General features: G+C 35.1%; 1 protein-coding gene, 1 non-coding gene and 1 pseudogene across 2 annotated transcripts; 2 read left to right on the forward strand and 1 right to left on the reverse strand.

The window, feature by feature from the left end:
- The first annotated feature begins 404 nt into the window (after window positions 1-404).
- Window positions 405-2,578, forward strand: LOC120139862 (rRNA 2'-O-methyltransferase fibrillarin 2). Its single transcript, XM_039154975.1, has 6 exons — window positions 405-556; window positions 1,044-1,139; window positions 1,233-1,310; window positions 1,404-1,571; window positions 2,214-2,282; window positions 2,377-2,578. The coding sequence occupies exons 1-6, from the start codon at window positions 509-511 to the stop codon at window positions 2,551-2,553; spliced, it is 636 nt and encodes a 211-aa protein (XP_039010906.1). The 5' UTR covers window positions 405-508; the 3' UTR covers window positions 2,554-2,578.
- LOC120140067 lies at window positions 1,758-1,830 on the forward strand. The gene has a single exon (XR_005517698.1). It is a non-coding gene; the product is annotated as a small nucleolar RNA snoR60 (small nucleolar RNA).
- Window positions 2,579-3,239: 661 nt separating the features above from the next.
- LOC120139879 overlaps window positions 3,240-21,691 on the reverse strand; it is a 42,130-nt pseudogene continuing 23,678 nt past the window's right edge.

Genomic DNA, 21,691 nt, shown 5'->3' on the forward strand with positions numbered 1-21,691 from the left:
AACGCCATCGTTTATATAAAAAAAAGGTTTGCATCCAACAATATTTTATACTGTAAGAACAACAATTCCTATCTATTTCAAACAACAAAAAAATTGTATGAAAGGGGGAATGATTATTTGAAACAAGCCCGAAAAGAATAAATGAATTTATAAAATTTTAAAAGATGGTAATAAATTATCAATTAGAAATTTAGAAAAAAAAATTAAAATATATAATATTTGAAAAATTTTAAGCGACATTTATTCTCTACCTTTCTCCCGTTGATCTTGATTCGAGAATTAGATAATTATCACAATTTGCCAAGCAGATCTTTAACACTACCGTTTATTTGCTTCTGGAGAAAAGAATGCGGCGGCCTGTCAACAATCTCAGCACCAACTGAAAGTAGGAGTTGGTTGTCTTCTACATCGCTTATAACAATTATGGAGCAAGGTTGTAGTTGAGCCCCATAAGCACGAAGGAGTTTTTGTTGCGAAGGGTAAAGAAGATGCTCTTGTTACTAAGAATATGGTCCCTGGTGAGGCTGTCTACAATGAAAAGAGGATTTCTGTTCAGGTTATTTTCATCTTTCTAATCATCCACTCTCCTATATTAAGTGCTTTAAATATCATGTGATGTAATAGGGCTCTAAACCAGCCGAATTGAGTTGGAGTATTGTTGATCTCAACTCACTCAAAGTTAAGCTTGACTCACTTCAAATTTTGCGAGCTTAAAATTGTTAGCTCGACTTGAAATCAAAACTGGAGCTTTACTTGAAATCGAAAAAACTTGAACTTGAAATGAGACTCGCACTTGAGCATAAACCTTGAGTATATGAAAACCTTGTATCATTTTTTTGAGTTGATAGCTTACTTATGGATTTGGGTATTAAGTAGCTTGCTTTAGCTCATCAGCAACTTGAGTTGAGTCCATTTGGGTTGGGTGTTGATTGAGCTTTGACCTAGTCAAACTAGAGTAACTTATGATTTGTACTGCTCTAGTTGTATATGCTTTGTATTAGGCTACCTGGGTGTTTTGTTCCTCATGATTTGTCTCTTAGCAGAATGAAGATGGGACCAAAGTTGAGTACAGGGTGTGGAATCCTTTCCGATCCAAGTTGGCTGCTGCAGTTCTTGGTGGTGTCGATAACATATGGATTGTAAGCTTTTCATTCGCCTTTTAGTGTTCGTTCGTATAATGTACATGATATGCATATCTGACCTGTGATTATTATTATTTTTGATTAATCAAGAAACCTGGTGCTAAGGTCCTCTACCTTGGAGCTGCTTCTGGCACAACTGTTTCTCATGTATCTGATGTTGTTGGCCCTGTAAGTGCAGTATTGAAGCCAAATCTCTGCATGTTCTTTGTATGTTTGTATCTGGCAGAGTTGCTTAATGCTTGTTTATTTTTTTTTTTTCAGAATGGAGTGGTTTATGCTGTGGAATTTTCTCACAGAAGTGGTAGAGACATGGCTAAGAAGAGAACGAATGTTATACCGATTATCGAAGATGCCAGGCATCCGGCTAAATACAAGATGCTTGTTGGCATGGCGGATGTGATATTTTCCGATGTTGCGCAGCCTGATCAGGTTTGCTTTTCGAGTATTTATGATTTATAACATTGGGGGGAAAACAATGAGGATCAGGTTCACTTGCTAGATTAACCAACAACCTACCGATTTACACGCTCTGCTTATGTCATCACATCCAGCTTCTGTATGATTTTCATATGGTTTTTCTGGTTTTTATCATTCTGAAAACAGATTGATCTGTTCATGCAAATGATGAACTCTACTTGGATTCCCCTTCAAGACTTAATGGGTGATGCAAATTCGAGTTTCTGATGCAATATTTGTTTTACAAAAGAATGGTTCTTTGATTTTTTTCGTTTAAGAAATGCGATTTCGGGTTTCTTCTAGTATACTGATCACTGATACAGGTATTTACCTACACAGAGTTGAACTTATGGATGCTTTCCTTTTATACCAGTATGTGTTTGAAACTCACATGTAGCAGACCATCCCTTTCCCACCATGCGTGTATGTGTATGTGCTTGGATTTATGTCTCTCGGGATTGCTTTTGTTTTAACTTTTGCTATGCAAATGATGTAGCCATTTCCTTGGTCCAAGGATGGTCCTCCAGCTTACTCAACTTCTCCGGGTGAAGAAGAGTGACACAAATCGTCCCGTGCTTGTATTTAGTTTCTGAGCTTCTGTTACATTGTTTGCAGTCTAGGATTCTGGCTTTGAATGCATCATATTTCCTGAAAGCTGGCGGTCATTTTGTTATTTCAATCAAGGTTGGTAAAATTTTTGTGATTCTAAACTTGGAAGTTGACATTGTAAGACTTGGATCAGTCGACTTTTAAGATAAGATTTCAAATATTTGTTCAGGAAAACTGCATCGACTCGACGGTTCCTGCTGAGGCTGTATTCCAGAGTGAGGTTAAGAAATTGCAGCAGGAGCAGTTCAAGCCTTTCGAGCAAGTCACTCTTGAACCTTTCGAGCGAGACCATGCTTGTGTCGTTGGCGGCTACCGCATGCCGAAGAAACAGAAAGCTGCAGCCTAGGCTGGCCTTAAGTCTGTGTTTCATGTTTTTGTACGAGTAGGGATTTTGAGAGAATGGATATCCAAATTACTGTAACGTTTCTTCAGTTCTTTGGTTCATTTTTTTGTTTTCATTAAAACTCAATGTTAATGTTATAGCTAATGTATACGTAAGAGATGAGATTTGATCACTAAGAAGAAATAGCAAAGGACTGAAGTAACGTCCATAAATAGGGATGTTAATTTAACCCAAAATTTTTGTACTTTGATTGAATAATAAATAAATAAATATTTAAGGTTTCAGAATGAGTTCTTATTAGTCTTTACTACGTGCAATATAAATTTTTGGGAGTCACAGTTCGTAAAAATTTGTTTAGAAATTATCAGATTATAAATATAAAGAAATATACAAGATCTAGAAAGGAGAATATTTGATTTAAGATCAAATTTTTATTTATTTTATTTTTCAATTTAAGTTCATATGTAAAGGATGATTCAATATTTGTGATAATTTTAAATTTTCAGGGCAACTACACCACTTACCCCTCGTATATCGGAACACGTGATACTAAAAGTAAACTCGAGGCTGAAAAAGGTAAACCCACACGTCTATAGTATCAAAAGTATGAATCTCTGTCAGCTAAAGAGCAAATATCGATAACTATCTTTGTCATGACCCTTCAGCTATTCACTACTTTTTCTTTTTTGGAGAAAATGAAAATGGGGACTTTATTCTTCTAAATCATAAATAGAATTGTTTGCTTCATTCCTCATCCGTACCTGATTCTGAACCATCAGAGTTTGAGCCTTTCTTAGGCACTGTGCCATTAGCTGCAGGCCCCTTTTGTTTCGTATCCTTCTCATCCTCCTCATCTTCATCGTACTCACCCTCGTAATCATCATCGTACTCGTCTTCATTCTCCTATTCCTCTTCAACCCCATCCTCCACGAGAGGTCCTTCTTCAGGTGCCGGCTCTAGTTCTTTTGAGAATTTTAACCTTCAAGTTTGTCTTTTTATCGCAACCTATCCAAGAGTCGCACAAACAGTAACAAGTCAAACTGTAATTCCCTTCCATCGGGGCTGGGAATTTGCCCATCACCAATCTGAAGCCACCTCGCACCTTCTCTACAGATTTTTTGACCGCTTCACTTGTCTCCTTACCACTTGCTCCGGAAACCTCCATTGTCTCCTCGATGGTTTTAGAAGCAGCAGTTATCGCAGCAGCTTCATCCATGAAGCTCACCTTTTGGGAAAACCAGACATTGTTTGAGGCGGCATCCGCAAGCAAAAACCAGAAATTTTCTTCCTTGTGGAATGGGAAATAGGGGGTATGGGGAAGAGCGCCAATCAGACCATTACCGCTTTTGAGTGTTATCTAAGCTTGAACTGTCACGATGTCGCCCTCTTGTATACCCTCTTCACCCTCAGTCTCACATGTAACTTCAACTGTTGAGGAAGGCATCATTTCCAATACCCATCTCAACATCTTTTACTTCATTGGTAGAAAATCCAGCTGCTTGAGTTAAAAGTTAAGCACGATCCTCGACAGTCATGTCTCGGAGTTCTTGAATCGTTCTCACCTTCTGCAACGGAAAATTAATAGCTCTTGAACATTAGTGTCATAACCATTTTTTTGTAAAAACAATTTAATATTATTTTAAAAAAACGATTACGACTTTATTTTGAAAAAAATGGGTGATTTTGAATTGATTTGAATAAAATTGAAAAGAGTCGCCATCGACCTTTAGATTAGGCAGGTCGAATACCTAAAAACGTCTTTCAAAATAATTTTAAGAAAAATCATTTTTTAAAGACAAAAGGGGTCTACGTTTACCAGAAAATCGATTTGATGGGTTCGGGAGTCGGTTACATGTGGGGAAGGATTAACACCCCCACAGCGCCCAAAATTGGTACTGTATCGCTTACATATCGTCGTGATGATGGAAATTATAAATCGAATATAAAGTTAAATTACGATCCATTTATTGAAATTTAATCAATTTGCTTCGAGTTAATTATTTACAGAAAATTCTTTAACTCGAAAAGAAATATCGAAATTAGTAATCCTCCATCGGGAAAATTAACTCGACTATTTCTTATCCATAAAGAATATTTCCCTCTTGATAAAATGCGAATCGAATAAAAATGAAATTAACGTTTGCATTCAAATAAAAATGAAATAAATATTAAATTAAAAAACACACATTACATTATTAAAATAAATTAATTAGTAAAATATAATCGACTTGTTGCAAGTTCCTATGTCGTTAAAATGCCGTATCGGATCGTACCACTTCGACCAAGTGGTACTTTCCACGCCCATTCTATGCATACGTGTTCTTGAAAATATAGTCGAATATTCATATATAGATAAAAATATAATGAAAATAAATGTAATTGGAAATACAAAATAAAATATTTACATTACTAAAAAACATTATTTACATACTACAAACAACCAAATAATAAGTGCAATAAAATCATACATAAATGACTAAAATAAAAAGAAAATATTATAAACCAAGATAATATTATCAAAAGGTAAATATTTGTAATTACAAGGATCAAAAGGAAGAAAAACAGAAACTTGATGTACTGAAATAGTAAATACAAGAATTTAAGGGAGTAAATAGCAAATACAGAAACTGAATAGGTTAAAAACAGAAGAAAAAGAAATTTAGGGACCAAAATAAAGAAATAAAAACTAATGGGACTAAACAGTAAAAACCAAAGTCCGAATTACAAATATTAAATAATACATGTATCAAAATGAAGATAACCCAAAAATAATATAGAGAACTAAAATGAAATTATTACAAACATTGGGACCAAAGTCAAGTATGACTATAATAACATTACATTTAATAATAGGACTAAAATAAAATATATATAACTGTAGAATACAATGTACAAATTTATAAAAATTAGCAACAGAAGATCTAGTGACCAAAATACAAACTATATGAACATGGTATACAAAATACAAAATACATAAACTGTAAGAGTGACCAAAATGTAACATGCATAAATATTAAGGCCAAATTAAAATATCAACAGAAACATAGAGGGCCAAACAGTAATTAAATCAAATAATAAACAGTGACTAAAATGGAATAATCATAAATTCATGGGCCAAATTTGAATATCAGCCAAAATCACACAACACATGTAATAAGTGACTAAAATAAAATTATTATAGATATCATAGCCTAAATTAAAAACTAATGAGATTGAAATAAATAACCAAATATGGACTGAAATGAAACAAATCTAAACTCTAAGGCGTAAAATCAAATAATTACACAAACCATGCAAATGAGGACTAAAACAATTTCACAGAAATACGGAGGATCAAAAAGTAATTAAACAAAATGTCGGACAGTGACCAAAATAGAACATTTGCAAATATGATGGCTAAACTCAAACACCCACAAAATATCATAACACAAGAAATTAGGACTAAAATGGAAATACAGAAACATAAGTGCTCAAAATATAATAAAGCAAACTTTTCAGTATATGATTGAAATAAATGGATTACAACTGCAAGGGACCTATAGTGCGATTTACCCTAAATATATGAGAGACACGGGTGAGTTTCTCAACCTGCAGGGACTAAACACGCCATTAGCCCTTTAAAACTCTGAAAACACGGGAATGGGGTGCCCAATACGGCTGCGTTTTGCTCCCCACCCAAGCCCCCAAAACGGCTTCTCCCCTCATTTTTGCTTCATTTTAACAGATGAAGAGAGAGAGAGAGTTCCAGAGAACTCTCCCAACTCTCTCAAACAACGAGAGAACGGCCACGGTGGCCGGAGGCTCCCACGGCGGGGCCGACGGCTGCGCACGGCGGCCGGAGAAGTGAAAATGAGCCCAAACGAACCCTCTCTTCTCCCTTGAACCAGAACCCTAAACTTTATAACCTAAAAACCTATCTAGACCCCTAAATCTTAGGTTGTTACCTCTCGAAGCAACAAGAATCCGGCGACTCTTGGTGTTCCCAACCGCTTCGAACCCATGGTGAGATCTTCTCTCTCTCTCTTTCCTTTTGTTTTTATGCTTTGATTTTTTTCTTTTCTTTCTGTAAAACCCGAATGGTCTCTCTCTTTTTTTTTTGGTATCACCGCCCCCCCTCTGTTCTCTTTGCTCTTTCCTTTTATCTTGCTTTGCATGTTGATTTTTGCTTCGTTTGGTGAGATGATGAGGTCTATGGATAGGATTTGATTTCTCTGATTTGGGTGAATAAAGTCCAGATTTTTCGGGATTTTTGGGTGTTATTTTAATGGGTTTTCAGATTTAGGCTACTGTATATGATAAGTTGATATTGATTTGGTTTCTGTTGATTGTTTTTTTTCACTGTTTCTATCACTGTTCGGCCTCTGTTAATGATGACGGCGACGATGAGATGGACCGGCAGCAGTGACGACGGCGGTGGGAAGTGCAACTTGGCTTGAGCGGCGGCGACGTTGGGAACCATTCAGGGCTTAGAAACCCTAATGTGTTGGGCTTCTGGGTTGATGGGCCACACGAGTGGGCCTTGGGTGTATTGGGCTTGTCTGTAATTTGGGTTGCCCATTAAGCCTGCAAAAAATGTAAATACATATTAAATAATAATAATAATAATATAAAAATGACAATAATAGTAATAATAATAATAAAAATAATTAAAATTAGATAGAAAAGACCCGGACAAAAACGGGTGTCTACAGCTGCCCCTCTTTGCACATTCTTGTGTTAACAAGAATAGGGCAAAGACGACAAGACATCACGTTTTTGTCTGGTTCTCTCCCTTTTAAACTTAGAAATTGGATAATGTTGGTTGTTGGGGACGACACTGCTCATACGTGATGAAGAGTTCGGGTCGTCTAAGGGTGACATGGTTCCTACGTGATGAGGAGATTTGGTCGGTGGATGACACGGCTCATACGTGATGAAGAGTTCTGGCCATCTTTAGGAAGGTGATAACACGGTTCCTACGTGATGAGGACGGTTGGTTATCTAGGGGTGAAACGGCTCCTACGTGATGAGGAGATTTGGTCGGGGGATGACACGGCTCATACGTGATGAAGAGTTCTGGCCATCTTTAGGAAGGTGATAACACGGTTCCTACGTGATGAGGACGGCTGGTTATCTATGGTTGACACGGCTCCTACGTGATGAGGAGATCTGGTCTGGGGATGACACGATTCCTACATGATGAGGACGGTTGGCCATCTTTAGGAGTTATGGTTTCAAGAGAAACCAAATTAAAGATTTGTTTCAAAAGAAACAAACCCAAAGATTCGTTTCAAGAAAAACAAACTCAAAGATGATGTGTTTCAAAAGCAACTGTCTCGAAATAGACAAAATTCTTTTCAAGGGAAATGACTCAAAGATGATTTAAAGGAAACTGTCTCAAGAAAATTTGTTTTTAAGGGAAATGTTCTCAAAGATCGGGGTTTCATTGAAAACTGTCTCAAATGAGACAAAATTCGTTTCAAGAGAAACTGTCTCATTTTAAGAGAAAAGACTCGAAGATTTTTTCAAAAGAAATTGTCTTAAGAGAGACAAAATTTTGTTTCCAAAGAAACAGACTCAAAGATTTTTGTTTCAAGAGAAACTGTCTCACAAGAGACAAAAATCGTTTTAAGAGAAAAAGATTCAAAGATTGTCGATTTTATTTCTAGGGAAACAATCTCAAAGGTGTTTATTTTGTTTCAAATACAACAAATTTAAATTTGTATCTCATAGAAAAAATGTCTCAAGCGAGACGAAATTTGTTTTGAAATAAACAACAATCTCAAGTGAGATTAATTTTGTTTCAAGTGAAGCAAATTCAAAATTTGTTTTCAAAGGAAAAAAATGTCCCAAGCGGGACGAAATTTGTTTTTTAAAAAACAACAATCTCAAGTGAGATCAATTTTGTTTCAAGTGAAGCAAATTCAAAATTTGTATCTCAAAGGAAAAATGTCTCAAGCGAGACGAAATTTGTTTTCAGATAAATTGTCTTAAGTGAGACAAAATTTGTTTTTCAAGAACTGTCTCAAGCGAGACAAAATTTGTTTTCGAAGGAAACTACCTTAAATAAGACAAAATTTTGTTTCAAAGGAAACAAACTCAAATATTTTTTTCTAAAGAAATTGTCTCAAGAGACAAATATTTGTCTCCAGGAAAAAAAACAGCTCAAAGGATACTGATAATCTGCTTATTCTTGCTGATGGAAATATCTTCAGAAGAGACGATTGTTGACTTCAAAAAGTCAAATCTGTGGATGTCATTATTTCTTCAAGTTAGAGATATCTAGTCATTTCCGAGCTTTGATTTCCTGAGAGATCAAAATGATGTATTTATGAATGACTAATCTTTGATGTTATGATGTCATGATGAAGTTTGTATTTTATTTGTCCTCAAGAGAGGGAAACTCAAAGTGTTTATTGCACATGGTGATAAACGTTTGATGCAAAGATGCAAACTTATGTAACATGTATGTAAGTGTATGTATGTATGTATATGTTGATGTATGTTTTTCTCGAGATGAAAGGAGAATGGTTGCGAGAGCAGTCTTCACTCTATCATTGATTCAGTTTGTCCGTATTTCCACCAATGTGTACCCTTACAAACCTTGACCTGAGACAATTTGTTTTCTTTGCCTCATCAAATTTTGCCCCAAAATAGCTTCTCTTGCCCAACTTCGACTCTGAGCTTCGGAGATATATTTGTTGAATTCCAAGATATTTCCGCCGGAGAGATTATCTTGTTTGAAAATGTTTTTCTTCTTCTTGAATTTTCAAAATTTTGAAAAATATTGCCTCCTTCTAAGTTTCACAATTGAAGCCAATTATAAAACATGAATTCATTGGATATCAAAAGAATCAAATGCTCTTTTAATCATTGATAATTACAAATCTTTGACAAATATCAAGATCGACAGGTGGGTTTAGAGGTTGGCTACCTAAATTCTAAGGTGTGTTTCATCTATTGGTCCTCGTGAAGGTAATGACATACCCCTTTTTCTTGATTTGGCATTTTAATCGAAGGCGAACAAAATGACACCACTAGCATAGTCACTTGCTAAACTCTTTAGAACACTTTTGTTTCAGTTCTCTGAAATCTTCAATTTATTCAAGCTTCGTAGACTTACCTAGTCAAGGTAGTGCAGAAATATCGGTCTAAAAACGAGAATTCTGAGTGCTCGTGTGAAGTCGACTATAACAGGCGTTCCTCAACTCCCTTAGTCCATATTCACCGAAACTCCTTATTTAGTAAATTTGATTTAATTTGCCATTGTTTGGCTAGCTGAATTCAGCTTTATTGTACATATATTTATAATTGCCTTTATCAGGCTAGCTGAAGGATTCATGTCGTCACAAAGTCTTCGACTTGACAACCACAGTGGAGCATACACCGGATTGCCAAATACCCGATCAATTTCATGGTTTGAATGTACTCTATTCATAAAGCCAGGGCTTTCGAGTTTCCTCTATTACCAATTGCTTTAGCAGAATAGCTCAGCTTTATTGTATACATATATATGTTTTTGTTTGTTTGTTTACGTATTCCATTTCTTAAGCTCGCTGAGGAGAACCTGTTATAGTCTCGGTGTTTGTTGAAGGTCAGAAAATCTCATCGTTAGAGTTCAATTCCCAAGCAACTGACCTAAACTAGATTCATCTACTTGACCATTCCATCTGAGAAGATTATGATCATCATTGAACGTCATAAACAGAAATAATAACCAATTAGTTTTGCAATCTCATGTGCTAGTTGCCCCATTTTATCCGCTCCTAACACATACCTGAATGCCAAACCCTTTGATTGACTCTTTATGTGAACAGAAAACTAGCTCGGTCCCTGCAAGAAAATGGTATGTATTCTGGTGTACCTCTGGATTAGGATCAAGGGGTCATTGTTTTGCAGGGTTCAATCTTGTCATTTGTCAAAGATTTACAACCTCAATTATTAAAATGCTTTTAATTAAAATGATATTCAAAGAATTCAAGATTAAAATTTGCTCATTGTCATTTTTTTTAAGGAAGTATTTTATTTACAATGTTCGAACGTCAAGTGACTTACAAAAATTTAAACATAAGAAGAACCAAAAGAAAAACAAATTCAAACAAGATGTCATGCATGAATGCAACAAAATCTCCTGATGGATGCCCCGACCGACTTCCGATCAGAATGCCCCATTACACATTGAACGTTAATGTCCCTGAATCGATCAGATCTTGGACCTTGCACTTTAATGCCCTACAATTCTCAGTGGTATGCCCTGAGATCCCAATGTGATAGCTGCATATGGCATTAATATCATGGCCTTCAGGATATGGGTCAGTTCTTGGTTTGGATTGAACTGGAATCACCAGGTTGTTCTCAATTAGAGCTGGGAGCAATTCCTCATATGTCATCGGAATTGGATTGATGCATGTCTTTTTACGAAAATCATTATGAGACACGGTCCCCAGATTAGTTAAATCCACTAGACTGACCTCAGCTCTTTCCTCAATGTCAGTATGGCTAGTACCACATATCTGGCCATTATTAATAGCTCTTTCAATCATTTCTCCACACATGACAATGTCAGAGAAACTCTTAGTGGCAACCCCTATCATGTAGTCGATATAAGGAGACTGTAATGTATCTATGAATATAGTGATGAACTCTCTTTCAGTCATTGGTGGATGCACTTGAGATGCAATATCTCTCCATCGTTGTGCGTACTGTCGAAAACTCTCATAATTCTTCATCCCCAATTCTGAAGCATTGTTCGATCGGGGGCCATATCAATCATGTGCTTGTATTGGCCCAGAAAAGCACTAACCAAATCCCTCCAGGAGCGGACTTGAGAACGACTCAGTTGGTGGTACCACCTTGAAGCAGGTCCAATCAAACTGTCTTGAAAGCAGTGGATCAACATCTGATCATTGTTAGTGTATCTAGTCATTCTTCGAATAAACATCGTGAGGTGGGCATTGGGGCAACTGGTTCCCCTGTACTTTTCAAACTCGGGCATCTTGAATTTGGGCGGGAGCACCAAGTCGGGAACTAGTACTAGTTCTGTTGCATCCATCCCGTTGTGAGAGGTTTGTCCTCTCATTCCCTGAAATGTCTCTCTGCACCACTGTTTCAGATTCTCTGGGATCTCGTTCTTGGCTCTTCTCGTCGCTTGGTGACTAGGAATCCTGTTGGACGAGATAAGTGGTTGTGAATTAGCCTGTGCTTTCACACATTTAACTGTTTCACGGGTCAATGAAATCTTTTCTTTGCCTTTTTCTTGGTTGAGCTCAGCCATCTTTGCTACCATTTGGTCAACTAGGTCTTTTTGGTTTTGCAAGATACGATCCACGGTGGTCTTTTGCATCTGCTCCATTTTAACCTCCCACTCAACTTGCATCTTTTGCAAACTCTCGTTTAGCTCTTTCTTTAATTCCTCAAATTTTGCATCCATTCTCAGTACTGTGTGAATGCAATTGCACAGTTAGAAGTGCTTCCTCAAAGTTTCCAGCAAGGTATGATTAATGCATGTAAACATGCTTAAATGAATGTTATGCAAAATGCAACGATGCAAATGCAAATGCAGAAATGTGGATCCCAACAATGAATATTTTAGAACAATTTTCACCAGAAATAAAAGTTTTCACATTACAAGACAGTCCACTTTACAGACTTGACTTCTCTTAGATGTTGAATCTGAAATGGGTCGCTGCTTCATCTTGGATCTTCATCCTTGAAAATGATGCCCCTCAAGCGTTTTGTAAACAGACTTCGTTAATGCCTCGGTGGTGCTGAAGTTTGTGCTTCACTCCTTGATGGTTAACGATGGAATAATTGTGGATGAGAATCTACTGCTGGATTACTCCTTAGATCAGTGGATTATCATATCAGTCTCGAATGATGCACGATATTCGAGAAAATCTCATTCTTATACTCTGGACTTCTTTTTAGCCCTCGATGCATGTCTGTGTATGCGATCGCTTGATTGAAAACTTTTATTTCTTCTTGTGAAAATTTTCTCTCGAATATCCCCTTACGGATCAACACTTTTGCATTATGATGATGCAACGCAATGCAATGCAAATGACAAAATGACACAAACAAAAGAGAAGAAATAAGTTAGTATACACAAACAAAAGAGAAAAATAAGTTAGTACATGTAAAATAATTGATACAAATAAAAATGTAATTCAGAGATGGATATATCACCTACCCCGTCATGATATTTACCCAAACATGCTTTCAATTAAATAACAATCCTACCCGGACATGCTATCTACCCAAAATGATCTATTTTCAAGAAATTGGTCCTAACTACATGGTATCTAGTTCGCATGCTTTATTCGGAAAAAAATATATTCTACAAATTTAAACAAAAGGTAAGGGTTTAGAAACATTCCTCCTTTGTGCACACATATTTTAGGTACCTACTGACGGACAGAGGTTCGATATAACTATACCTAGGGTGACCATTCTACGGTTCACTATATGCATGGTTTCGGTTCTAACAGGAAAGGGGACTCGAATTGTCCTTGATGTCGGTGCCCCCCTTGGGCTGCCAGACCCTCGATCCTCACCCATTACAGGTTTCAAACGGAACGAGTTCAATTCGAGGGGATTCACTGTCTTATACCCGTACGAGGAATAAATCCCTACGAAGGTATAAGGTATGTATCCCATGGGTTATTTGCTAAAACTCATACGAAGAATAAATTCTTACGAGAGTAAAGCATTCACCCCAACTAATTTGGATCGAAGCTCGTGTCTAGAGCTTATGTTATGCACATGATGTGATGTGTGTGAGGAGGAACATACCTACCTTTGACTCAAAATGAAAAGAAAAAACTCGACAAAAGCTTGGACAGAGCTTAAAGCAAAAAAATAAAATGTTGGTATGATAAAAAATGAAGTAATTAAAAACTTCAATAAATGGATCATAAATTAACTAAAAACTAGAAATCATAATTTCCACCAAGATGACAATATGTAAACGACATACAGCCTGACTCTCTAAAAAAAAGTCCCCAGCAGAGTCGCCAAGCTGTCATAACCATTTTTTTGTAAAAACAATTTAATATTATTTTAAAAAAACGATTACGACTTTATTTTGAAAAAAATGGGTGATTTTTGAATTGATTTGAATAAAATTGAAAAGAGTCGCCATCGACCTTTAGATTAGGCAGGTCGAATACCTAAAAACGTCTTTCAAAATAATTTTAAGAAAAATCATTTTTAAAGACAAAAGGGGTCTACGTTTACCAAAAAATCGATTTGATGGGTTCGGGAGTCGGTTACATGTGGGGAAGGATTAGCACCCCCACAACGCCCAAAATTGGTACTGTATCGCTTACATATCGTCGTGATGATGGAAATTATAAATCGAATATAAAGTTAAATTACGATCCATTTATTGAAATTTAATCAATTTGCTTCGAGTTAATTATTTACAGAAAATTCTTTAACTCGAAAAGAAATATCGAAATTAGTAATCCTCCATCGGGAAAATTAACTCGACTATTTCTTATCCATAAAGAATATTTCCCTCTTGATAAAATGCGAATCGAATAAAAATGAAATTAACGTTTGCATTCAAATAAAAATGAAATAAATATTAAATTAAAAAACACACATTACATTATTAAAATAAATTAATTAGTAAAATATAATCGACTTGTTGCAAGTTCCTATATCGTTAAAATGCCGTATCGGATCGTACCACTTCGACCAAGTGGTACTTTCCACGCCCATTCTATGCATACGTGTTCTTGAAAATATAGTCGAATATTTCATATATAGATAAAAATATAATGAAAATAAATGTAATTGGAAATACAAAATAAAATATTTACATTACTAAAAAACATTATTTACATACTACAAACAACCAAATAATAAGTGCAATAAAATCATACATAAATGACTAAAATAAAAGAAAATATAAAACCAAGATAATATTATCAAAGGTAAATATTTGTAATTACAAGGATCAAAAGGAAGAAAAACAGAAACTTGATGTACTGAAATAGTAATACAAGAATTTAAGGGAGTAAATAGCAAATACAGAAACTGAATAGGTTAAAAACAGAAGAAAAAGAAATTTAGGGACCAAAATAAAGAAATAAAAACTAATGGGACTAAACAGTAAAAACCAAAGTCCGAATTACAAATATTAATAATACATGTATCAAATGAAGATAACCCAAAAATAATATAGAGAACTAAAATGAATTATTACAAACATTGGGACCAAAGTCAAGTATGACTATAATAACATTACATTTAATAATAGGACTAAATAAAATATATAACTGTAGAATACAATGTACAAATTTATAAAATTAGCAACAGAAGATCTAGTGACCAAAATACAAACTATATGAACATGGTATACAAAATACAAAATACATAAACTGTAAGAGTGACCAAAATGTAACATGCATAAATATTAAGGCCAAATTAAAATATCAATAGAAACATAGAGGGCCGAACAGTAATTAAATCAAATAATAAACAGTGACTAAAATGGAATAATCATAAATTCATGGGCCAAATTTGAATATCAGCCAAAATCACACAACACATGTAATAAGTGACTAAAATAAAATTATTATAGATATCATAGCCTAAATTAAAAACTAATGAGATTGAAATAAATAACCAAATATGGACTGAAATGAAACAAATCTAAACTCTAAGGCGTAAAATCAAATAATTACACAAACCATGCAAATGAGGACTAAAACAATTTCACAGAAATACGGAGGATCAAAAGTAATTAAACAAAATGTCGGACAGTGACCAAAATAGAACATTTGCAAATATGATGGCTAAACTCAAACACCCACAAAATATCATAACACAAGAATTAGGACCTAAAATGGAAATACAGAAACATAAGTGCTCAAAATATAATAAAGCAAACTTTTCAGTATATGATTGAAATAAATGGATTACAACTGCAAGGGACCTATAGTGCGATTTACCCTAAATATATGAGAGACACGGGTGAGTTTCTCAACCTGCAGGGACTAAACACGCCATTAGCCCTTTAAAACTCTGAAAACACGGGAATGGGGTGCCCAAAACGGCTGCGTTTTGCTCCCCACCCAAGCCCCCAAAACGGCTTCTCCCCTCATTTTTGCTTCATTTTAACAGATGAAGAGAGAGAGAGAGTTCCAGAGAACTCTCCCAACTCTCTCAAACAACGAGAGAACGGCCACGGTGGCCGGAGGCTCCCACGGCGGGGCCGACGGCTGCGCACGGCGGTCGGAGAAGTGAAAATGAGCCCAAATGAACCCTCTCTTCTCCCTTGAACCAGAACCCTAAACTTTATAGCCTAAAAACCTATCTAGACCCCTAAATCTTAGGTTGTTACCTCTCGAAGCAACAAGAATCCGGCGACTCTTGGTGTTCCCAACCGCTTCGAACCCACGGTGAGATCTTCTCTCTCTCTCTTTCCTTTTGTTTTTATGCTTTGATTTTTTTCTTTTCTTTCTGTAAAACCCGAATGGTCTCTCTCTTTTTTTTTTGTTATCACCGCCCCCCCTCTGTTCTCTTTGCTCTTTCCTTTTATCTTGCTTTGCATGTTGATTTTTGCTTCGTTTGGTGAGATGATGAGGTCTATGGATAGGATTTGATTTCTCTGATTTGGGTGAATAAAGTCCAGATTTTTCGGGATTTTTGGGTGTTATTTTAATGGGTTTTCAGATTTAGGCTACTGTATATGATAAGTTGATATTGATTTGGTTTCTGTTGATTGTTTTTTTTCACTGTTTCTATCACTGTTCGGCCTCTGTTAATGATGACGGCGACGATGAGATGGACCGGCAACAGTGACGACGGCGGTGGGAAGTGCAACTTGGCTTGAGCGGCGGCGACGTTGGGAACCATTCAGGGCTTAGAAACCCTAATGTGTTGGGCTTCTGGGTTGATGGGCCACACGAGTGGGCCTTGGGTGTATTGGGCTTGTCTGTAATTTGGGTTGCCCATTAAGCCTGCAAAAAAATGTAAATACATATTAAATAATAATAATAATAATATAAAAATGACAATAATAGTAATAATAATAATAAAAATAATTAAAATTAGATAGAAAAGACCCGGACAAAAACGGGTGTCTACAATTAGATCAAATGGAAATAACTGAAGATAAATATGTAAACAAATTCAGGTGTGTGTTGGGGGGGGGGTAAGGAAAAGAAAACCACAATCGAACTCGCTATTTTCTTCAATTGAATACTCCCTGTTTAAGTCTAGTTTAAGAAACATGTGAAAAAGTTCATTTGAGAGCTCCCAAAATGAGCAGAATCTTCCTATACATAACCAAAATATATACAAAACAAAATGCTTCCTTTGTAGTTTACGTATATACAGAAGCATCAAAGCAGATTACACTAAATTTCCTACATAGACCAGAAAGCGATCGGACACCTTCATTGACAGAAAGAAGGTGAAATGTTGAACAGTGCATGCATTCTTCCTAACATTTATCACTTACCTTGCGAGCTATCTTTTTGACGGCAGCTTCACTAAAATGAGGCAGCTGCAAGAATGATGCAATGCCTTCCGAAGATCCGCCTGTTGTCTTTCTTCCACTTAGTGGGACAGCCTGTTACATCAATCAAAATAAATAACATCAAGCATTAACAAGAGCGGAAACGAGGGCAACTGCAACATGTAAAGAAGAGGAAGGGGAGAAAATTATCAATCGGAAATGAAAATAAAAACATATTAGGATTTATGAGATAATTCTCATAAAGTAATTATTACTCCAAGAAAATGAGGACTTGTGGAGGATGAGGGAAATTTTAGTTCAAAGCAAAAAGGGGTGGGCATAACTTAGACAAGGTTCAACTATTTCAAAATATTTTGAGTTGAATAATGTGTAAGGAATTTTAATAGATAGTAATCAATAACTTGTTTATGCAAGCAATAACGTAGAAATGATTATACAAAAAGCAGTAGCTAATTATCCCCCAAAATAAACACCTGAATAATACATTGAGAAAGCTCAACAACGCCTACTGCTGGCCTAAGCCATCCATGACCCTGAGCAGTTCGTGGGACAACTGCCATCTGCAATAGAATACATATTAATAACGGAAACAAGATATAAACGTTAGATATTATTCAGAGCAATACAAGGATAGAAGAAACTCAGATAGCAGGCTAAAGCATGAAGACATGGTACTCATGGGCAACCCCCATGGGTAAACATGTCAATTTTTGTTGGCTACAATTTCATTCCACCATTCACTCTGAAATCTGTCATCTCATCTAACTCTCTTTTTTGGGTTTACTTCATTCGAATTTAACACATGCCCTAAATATCTTAAGCTCCTAGACAATGCAAGGGGCTGGTAGGACTTCTCAAATGAATATTTCAAATGAATATTTTTCGACTTTTAATTAAAAAAGGTTAATATGAGCCATATTACTGAGTTATCTTACAGTTTATAATCCTGAAGCATTAAGGATATCCATGCATCCACCCTAGGAAGGGTTTTAGCAATATGGTAACTATATGAACCACAAATTTCAACTTTAACATTTTCCTATAGGATTGAATTTCCATGGGGAAAAAATACTCCGTATATAAGGTATAGAACAGAGGAGGTATCCAAATCAGTCATAGATGCTCAATTATGATATACAGGTACAGATATGACCTTCAATAATTCTTCAAGGAGTCGAGGTGCAAGTTCTAGCATGCGCTTAAAATCAGCAAGCAGGGCTGGAGATAAGGATGCTGATTCACGGGTTGATTGGGCTTGAATCAACAATTCGGTCTGGATACAAAATGACACAAATGCAATAATAAGAAACCCCATAAATTGGGAAAAAAATCCTATTTTTCAATAAAGATAAATGTCAGCCTATAAATTACCTTTACTATAGCTGGATGCTGCTTCCAGAATTTAGCTTGCTCTTGTTTGATGTTCTTAAGGTCCAGATTCAACTCACTCCTGACGGACATGAACAGCTTCTGGAGAGGTTCATCGTCAGTCCTACGAACTGGAATTTCCATATACTCAGCAGCCTTAGTGAAGACTTCCATAACTTTGCTGTGAACCAGGTAACAAAATGAATCAGATAGTTTTGCAATTATGATATAAACAACTCCACAATTCTATATTTACAGAGAGGTTGAAAAATGTTATTCGATTGGACATCAAGACAGGTTAAACAGTAAAGATATCAAATCCCCACATAGACAAAATAATCAAGGAACTTAGCAATTTTGGTGACGGCACCCGGTCATTTTGTAACCCCCTCAATAATACCATTAAATTCATAAGCTCAAGGTAAGTAGAGGTGAGTACTCGATCGAGTCGAGTTGAAAAAATTCGAGTTAGTCGAGTTTATGAGTACCATTTTATCATTTAAACTTCATTTGAAATTTTTTTCGATTTGATTTAAGTGGAATCATATATATTTGTTAGAGTTTCTGTTCAAATTTAAATGTAATTATTTATAATGTTATGGGCCTATGGTACCGATTGGTTCCAAATTAAACGACTATTTCTAATCGTATACAATATACAAATATATTTATTTATATTCATTTTCATGTGTGTAAGTAAGATTTATAATATTATTTAATAAATCAAATATCATCTAAAATTATAGAATATAGTTATAATGTTATTATTTAAAAGAATGGTTTTTAAGGATAAAGTATTGATGAGAGTATAAAGGAGTCAAAGAATTGATGGAAATAGAGAATTTTAAAGACAAATGGAGGATCAAATTGAATTCAAAGGAAAGTTGAGGGACTAAATGAGAAAACGAGAAAATTTGTGGTCAAAAACAGGAATGGAAGTGACATAGTTATTCTAGAGTGGTAGAGGAGCATGCAGTTCAAAAGTGGTCAAAATGGACTTAAAATGAGTGAAGAATTGAAAAAAAAAACAATTCAATCAAGTAATGTTGAGGGACAAAATTACAAAAATAAGAAAATTGTTGTCAAAAAGAGGAATTTAAGCTATATAGGTATTCTAATGTGGTTGAGGTGCATGTGGTTCAAATTTATTAAAAAATAGACTTAAAACGAAGGAAGACAAAAATGGGAAATCAAGGACCAAATTGCTAAAAAATCAAATTACTTAGCTAAAGACCAAAACAACATTGTTTTAATTCAGTTTTCAGTTATTCAAACATTGCAAATTCAAATTCAAAATCCGAACCAAAAATTTGAGTTGACTCAAATAACTTGAAATTTGAAAGAAAAAAAATTAATTTTTTCGAGTTAAATCAAATTTTGCTCGCCCATAAAGATAAGACCCGGTTATACAAGTATCATATGAAGTGCCTCATTAATACAAGTACAAAAATAAACTAAAAATGAAAGGAAGAGAACGCCATTGTTTCCTAATGATGGCCCCCATCCCAAAAAAGAAGGAACTCACAAAAGGAAAAAAGCTCCGATACATTACATGCTTTCCTTTTTGGGTTAACATCACAGATCATGAAGTGCATGTGCATATGATAAAAGATTGATACACTATTTGAGTTGTAACTAGTGATCATGAATATTTTAGAAAGAGACAAGTACCTTGGGTCCAAAGAAGGTTTCTGTTGAGTTAATCGATCGATGAAATTGGCAAAGAGAGGGGTGAATTGGCAATTAAAATTTTGGTGGAAGCTTTTGCAAAAAATTGAAAAGATTTGCACAACGATTTAGAGTGGTTCAACTTTCTCAACCAAAGTCTACGTCCACTACCTTAGCTATCCACACTAAGGATTTTCCAACAAATTCACTAATTTTTTATTTCTTTTGAGGCCAAAAAGATAACCTTACAACACCTTCAAGAATATACCCCAATTCTTGAGAACACTTTTTCTCAAAGAGAATATTACAAATTTGCAAATTTACAAAGAAATCCTCACAAGGTAGATTGTTTGCACAATTCTAGAACAGAGAAAATAACACTAAAAATGAATATAAATGAGTACAAGTAGTGTTCTTGAAAGCAAAATGAATATTGAATGAAAAATGCTTTCTCTTTGATTCTCTCTTAATTCTTGTTTCTTGTGTTTTCTTGTTGTTAATTAATGGCTTCTAAGCTTGTTTAAATACATCTTCAAATGATTCTAAACGTTGGGGATGATTAGTAGAGTCAATAGAGCCGTTTTAGTGTGAAATCAATTAATAAAACAACTTGGAGCGTGGGGGGAATCGGTTCCCTAAGTGTAAAATTCAAATATTTTGACCGTTGAACGGGGGGAATTGGTTCCCTCTGAGCAATTTGGAATTTTTGGCTTTGAAATGGTTCGAAATATTTTGTAAAATTGTTTTGAAATTATTTTAAGGTTAAAACTTAATTTTACACTTGAGTAAGGATTAAAAATTATATTTGAAAGATTTTGAAGTAATATTTTGATGTTCGAATAATTATATATAATATACTTAGAAAATCTTTTGGAAAATCTTAAAATTCATTTAACTTAATTTGTTATATCGAAATATCAAAATGTTTTCAACAATCTTCCCTTTTTGATATAACAAAACATTTTAGTAATTTTAAGATTTTGAAATCAAGTTTTTAAATTACTCTCCTTTACTCTAACACTTCTCTCCTTTAAAACACTTTAACATTTTCTCCCCTTTTTTGTTAAATCAAAAAGACCTTTATAAGATTTTAAACAATGTTTTGAAATCATTTAGTCAATTGATTATAAATATATATAACTTAAGCTGCTAAGATCACAATCAAGAGAAACGTTAGCCATTAGTTTCATAATCAATATCCATAAATAATGTGATATGGTGAAATTGGTCATATATCTAACATGATATAAATGATGCAAGAATGAATAAATTTAACCAAACCAAATATATATATAAATATAAGTTCAAACATCCATAAACCATCAACCAAATTCAAACATCCAACAATCAAAATTAAAAACAATCCAAAGTCATTCAAAATGTTGAAACAATAATCTCTAAGTCCTATTTCAAAGTACTAAAGCATGACAAATAATCAAGCATCCGTAGGAGGATCGGGAGGAGGAAATGAGCTCGCATAGCGGCCATCTCATGCGAGAGTGTATTAATGCGTTCATTCATAGAAGCGTTGTTTGCGCGCATCTCCCGGAGAATCTCTAATTGTTGAGCTCCCATTGTGGATAAATGAGACTCTATGGAAGTGAAGCGAGAATCCATGGATGCGTACCGAAAATC

The sequence above is a fragment of the Hibiscus syriacus genome, unplaced genomic scaffold (genome assembly GCF_006381635.1).
Source record: "Hibiscus syriacus cultivar Baekdansim isolate YM2019G1 unplaced genomic scaffold, ASM638163v2 tig00110777_pilon, whole genome shotgun sequence".
In the NCBI taxonomy this organism is placed as follows: Eukaryota; Viridiplantae; Streptophyta; class Magnoliopsida; order Malvales; family Malvaceae; genus Hibiscus; species Hibiscus syriacus.

What these genes read in the sequence shown, in the direction of transcription:
- LOC120139862 (XM_039154975.1), top strand. Translation starts at nt 509, where the DNA reads ATGGTCCCTGGTGAGGCTGTCTACAATGAAAAGAGGATTTCTGTTCAG. An exon ending in GTGTCGATAACATATGGATT is followed by an intron (nt 1,140 to 1,232) that starts GTAAGCTTTTCA and finishes TGATTAATCAAG; the next exon opens with AAACCTGGTGCTAAGGTCCT. An exon ending in ATGTTGCGCAGCCTGATCAG is followed by an intron (nt 1,572 to 2,213) that starts GTTTGCTTTTCG and finishes CATTGTTTGCAG; the next exon opens with TCTAGGATTCTGGCTTTGAA.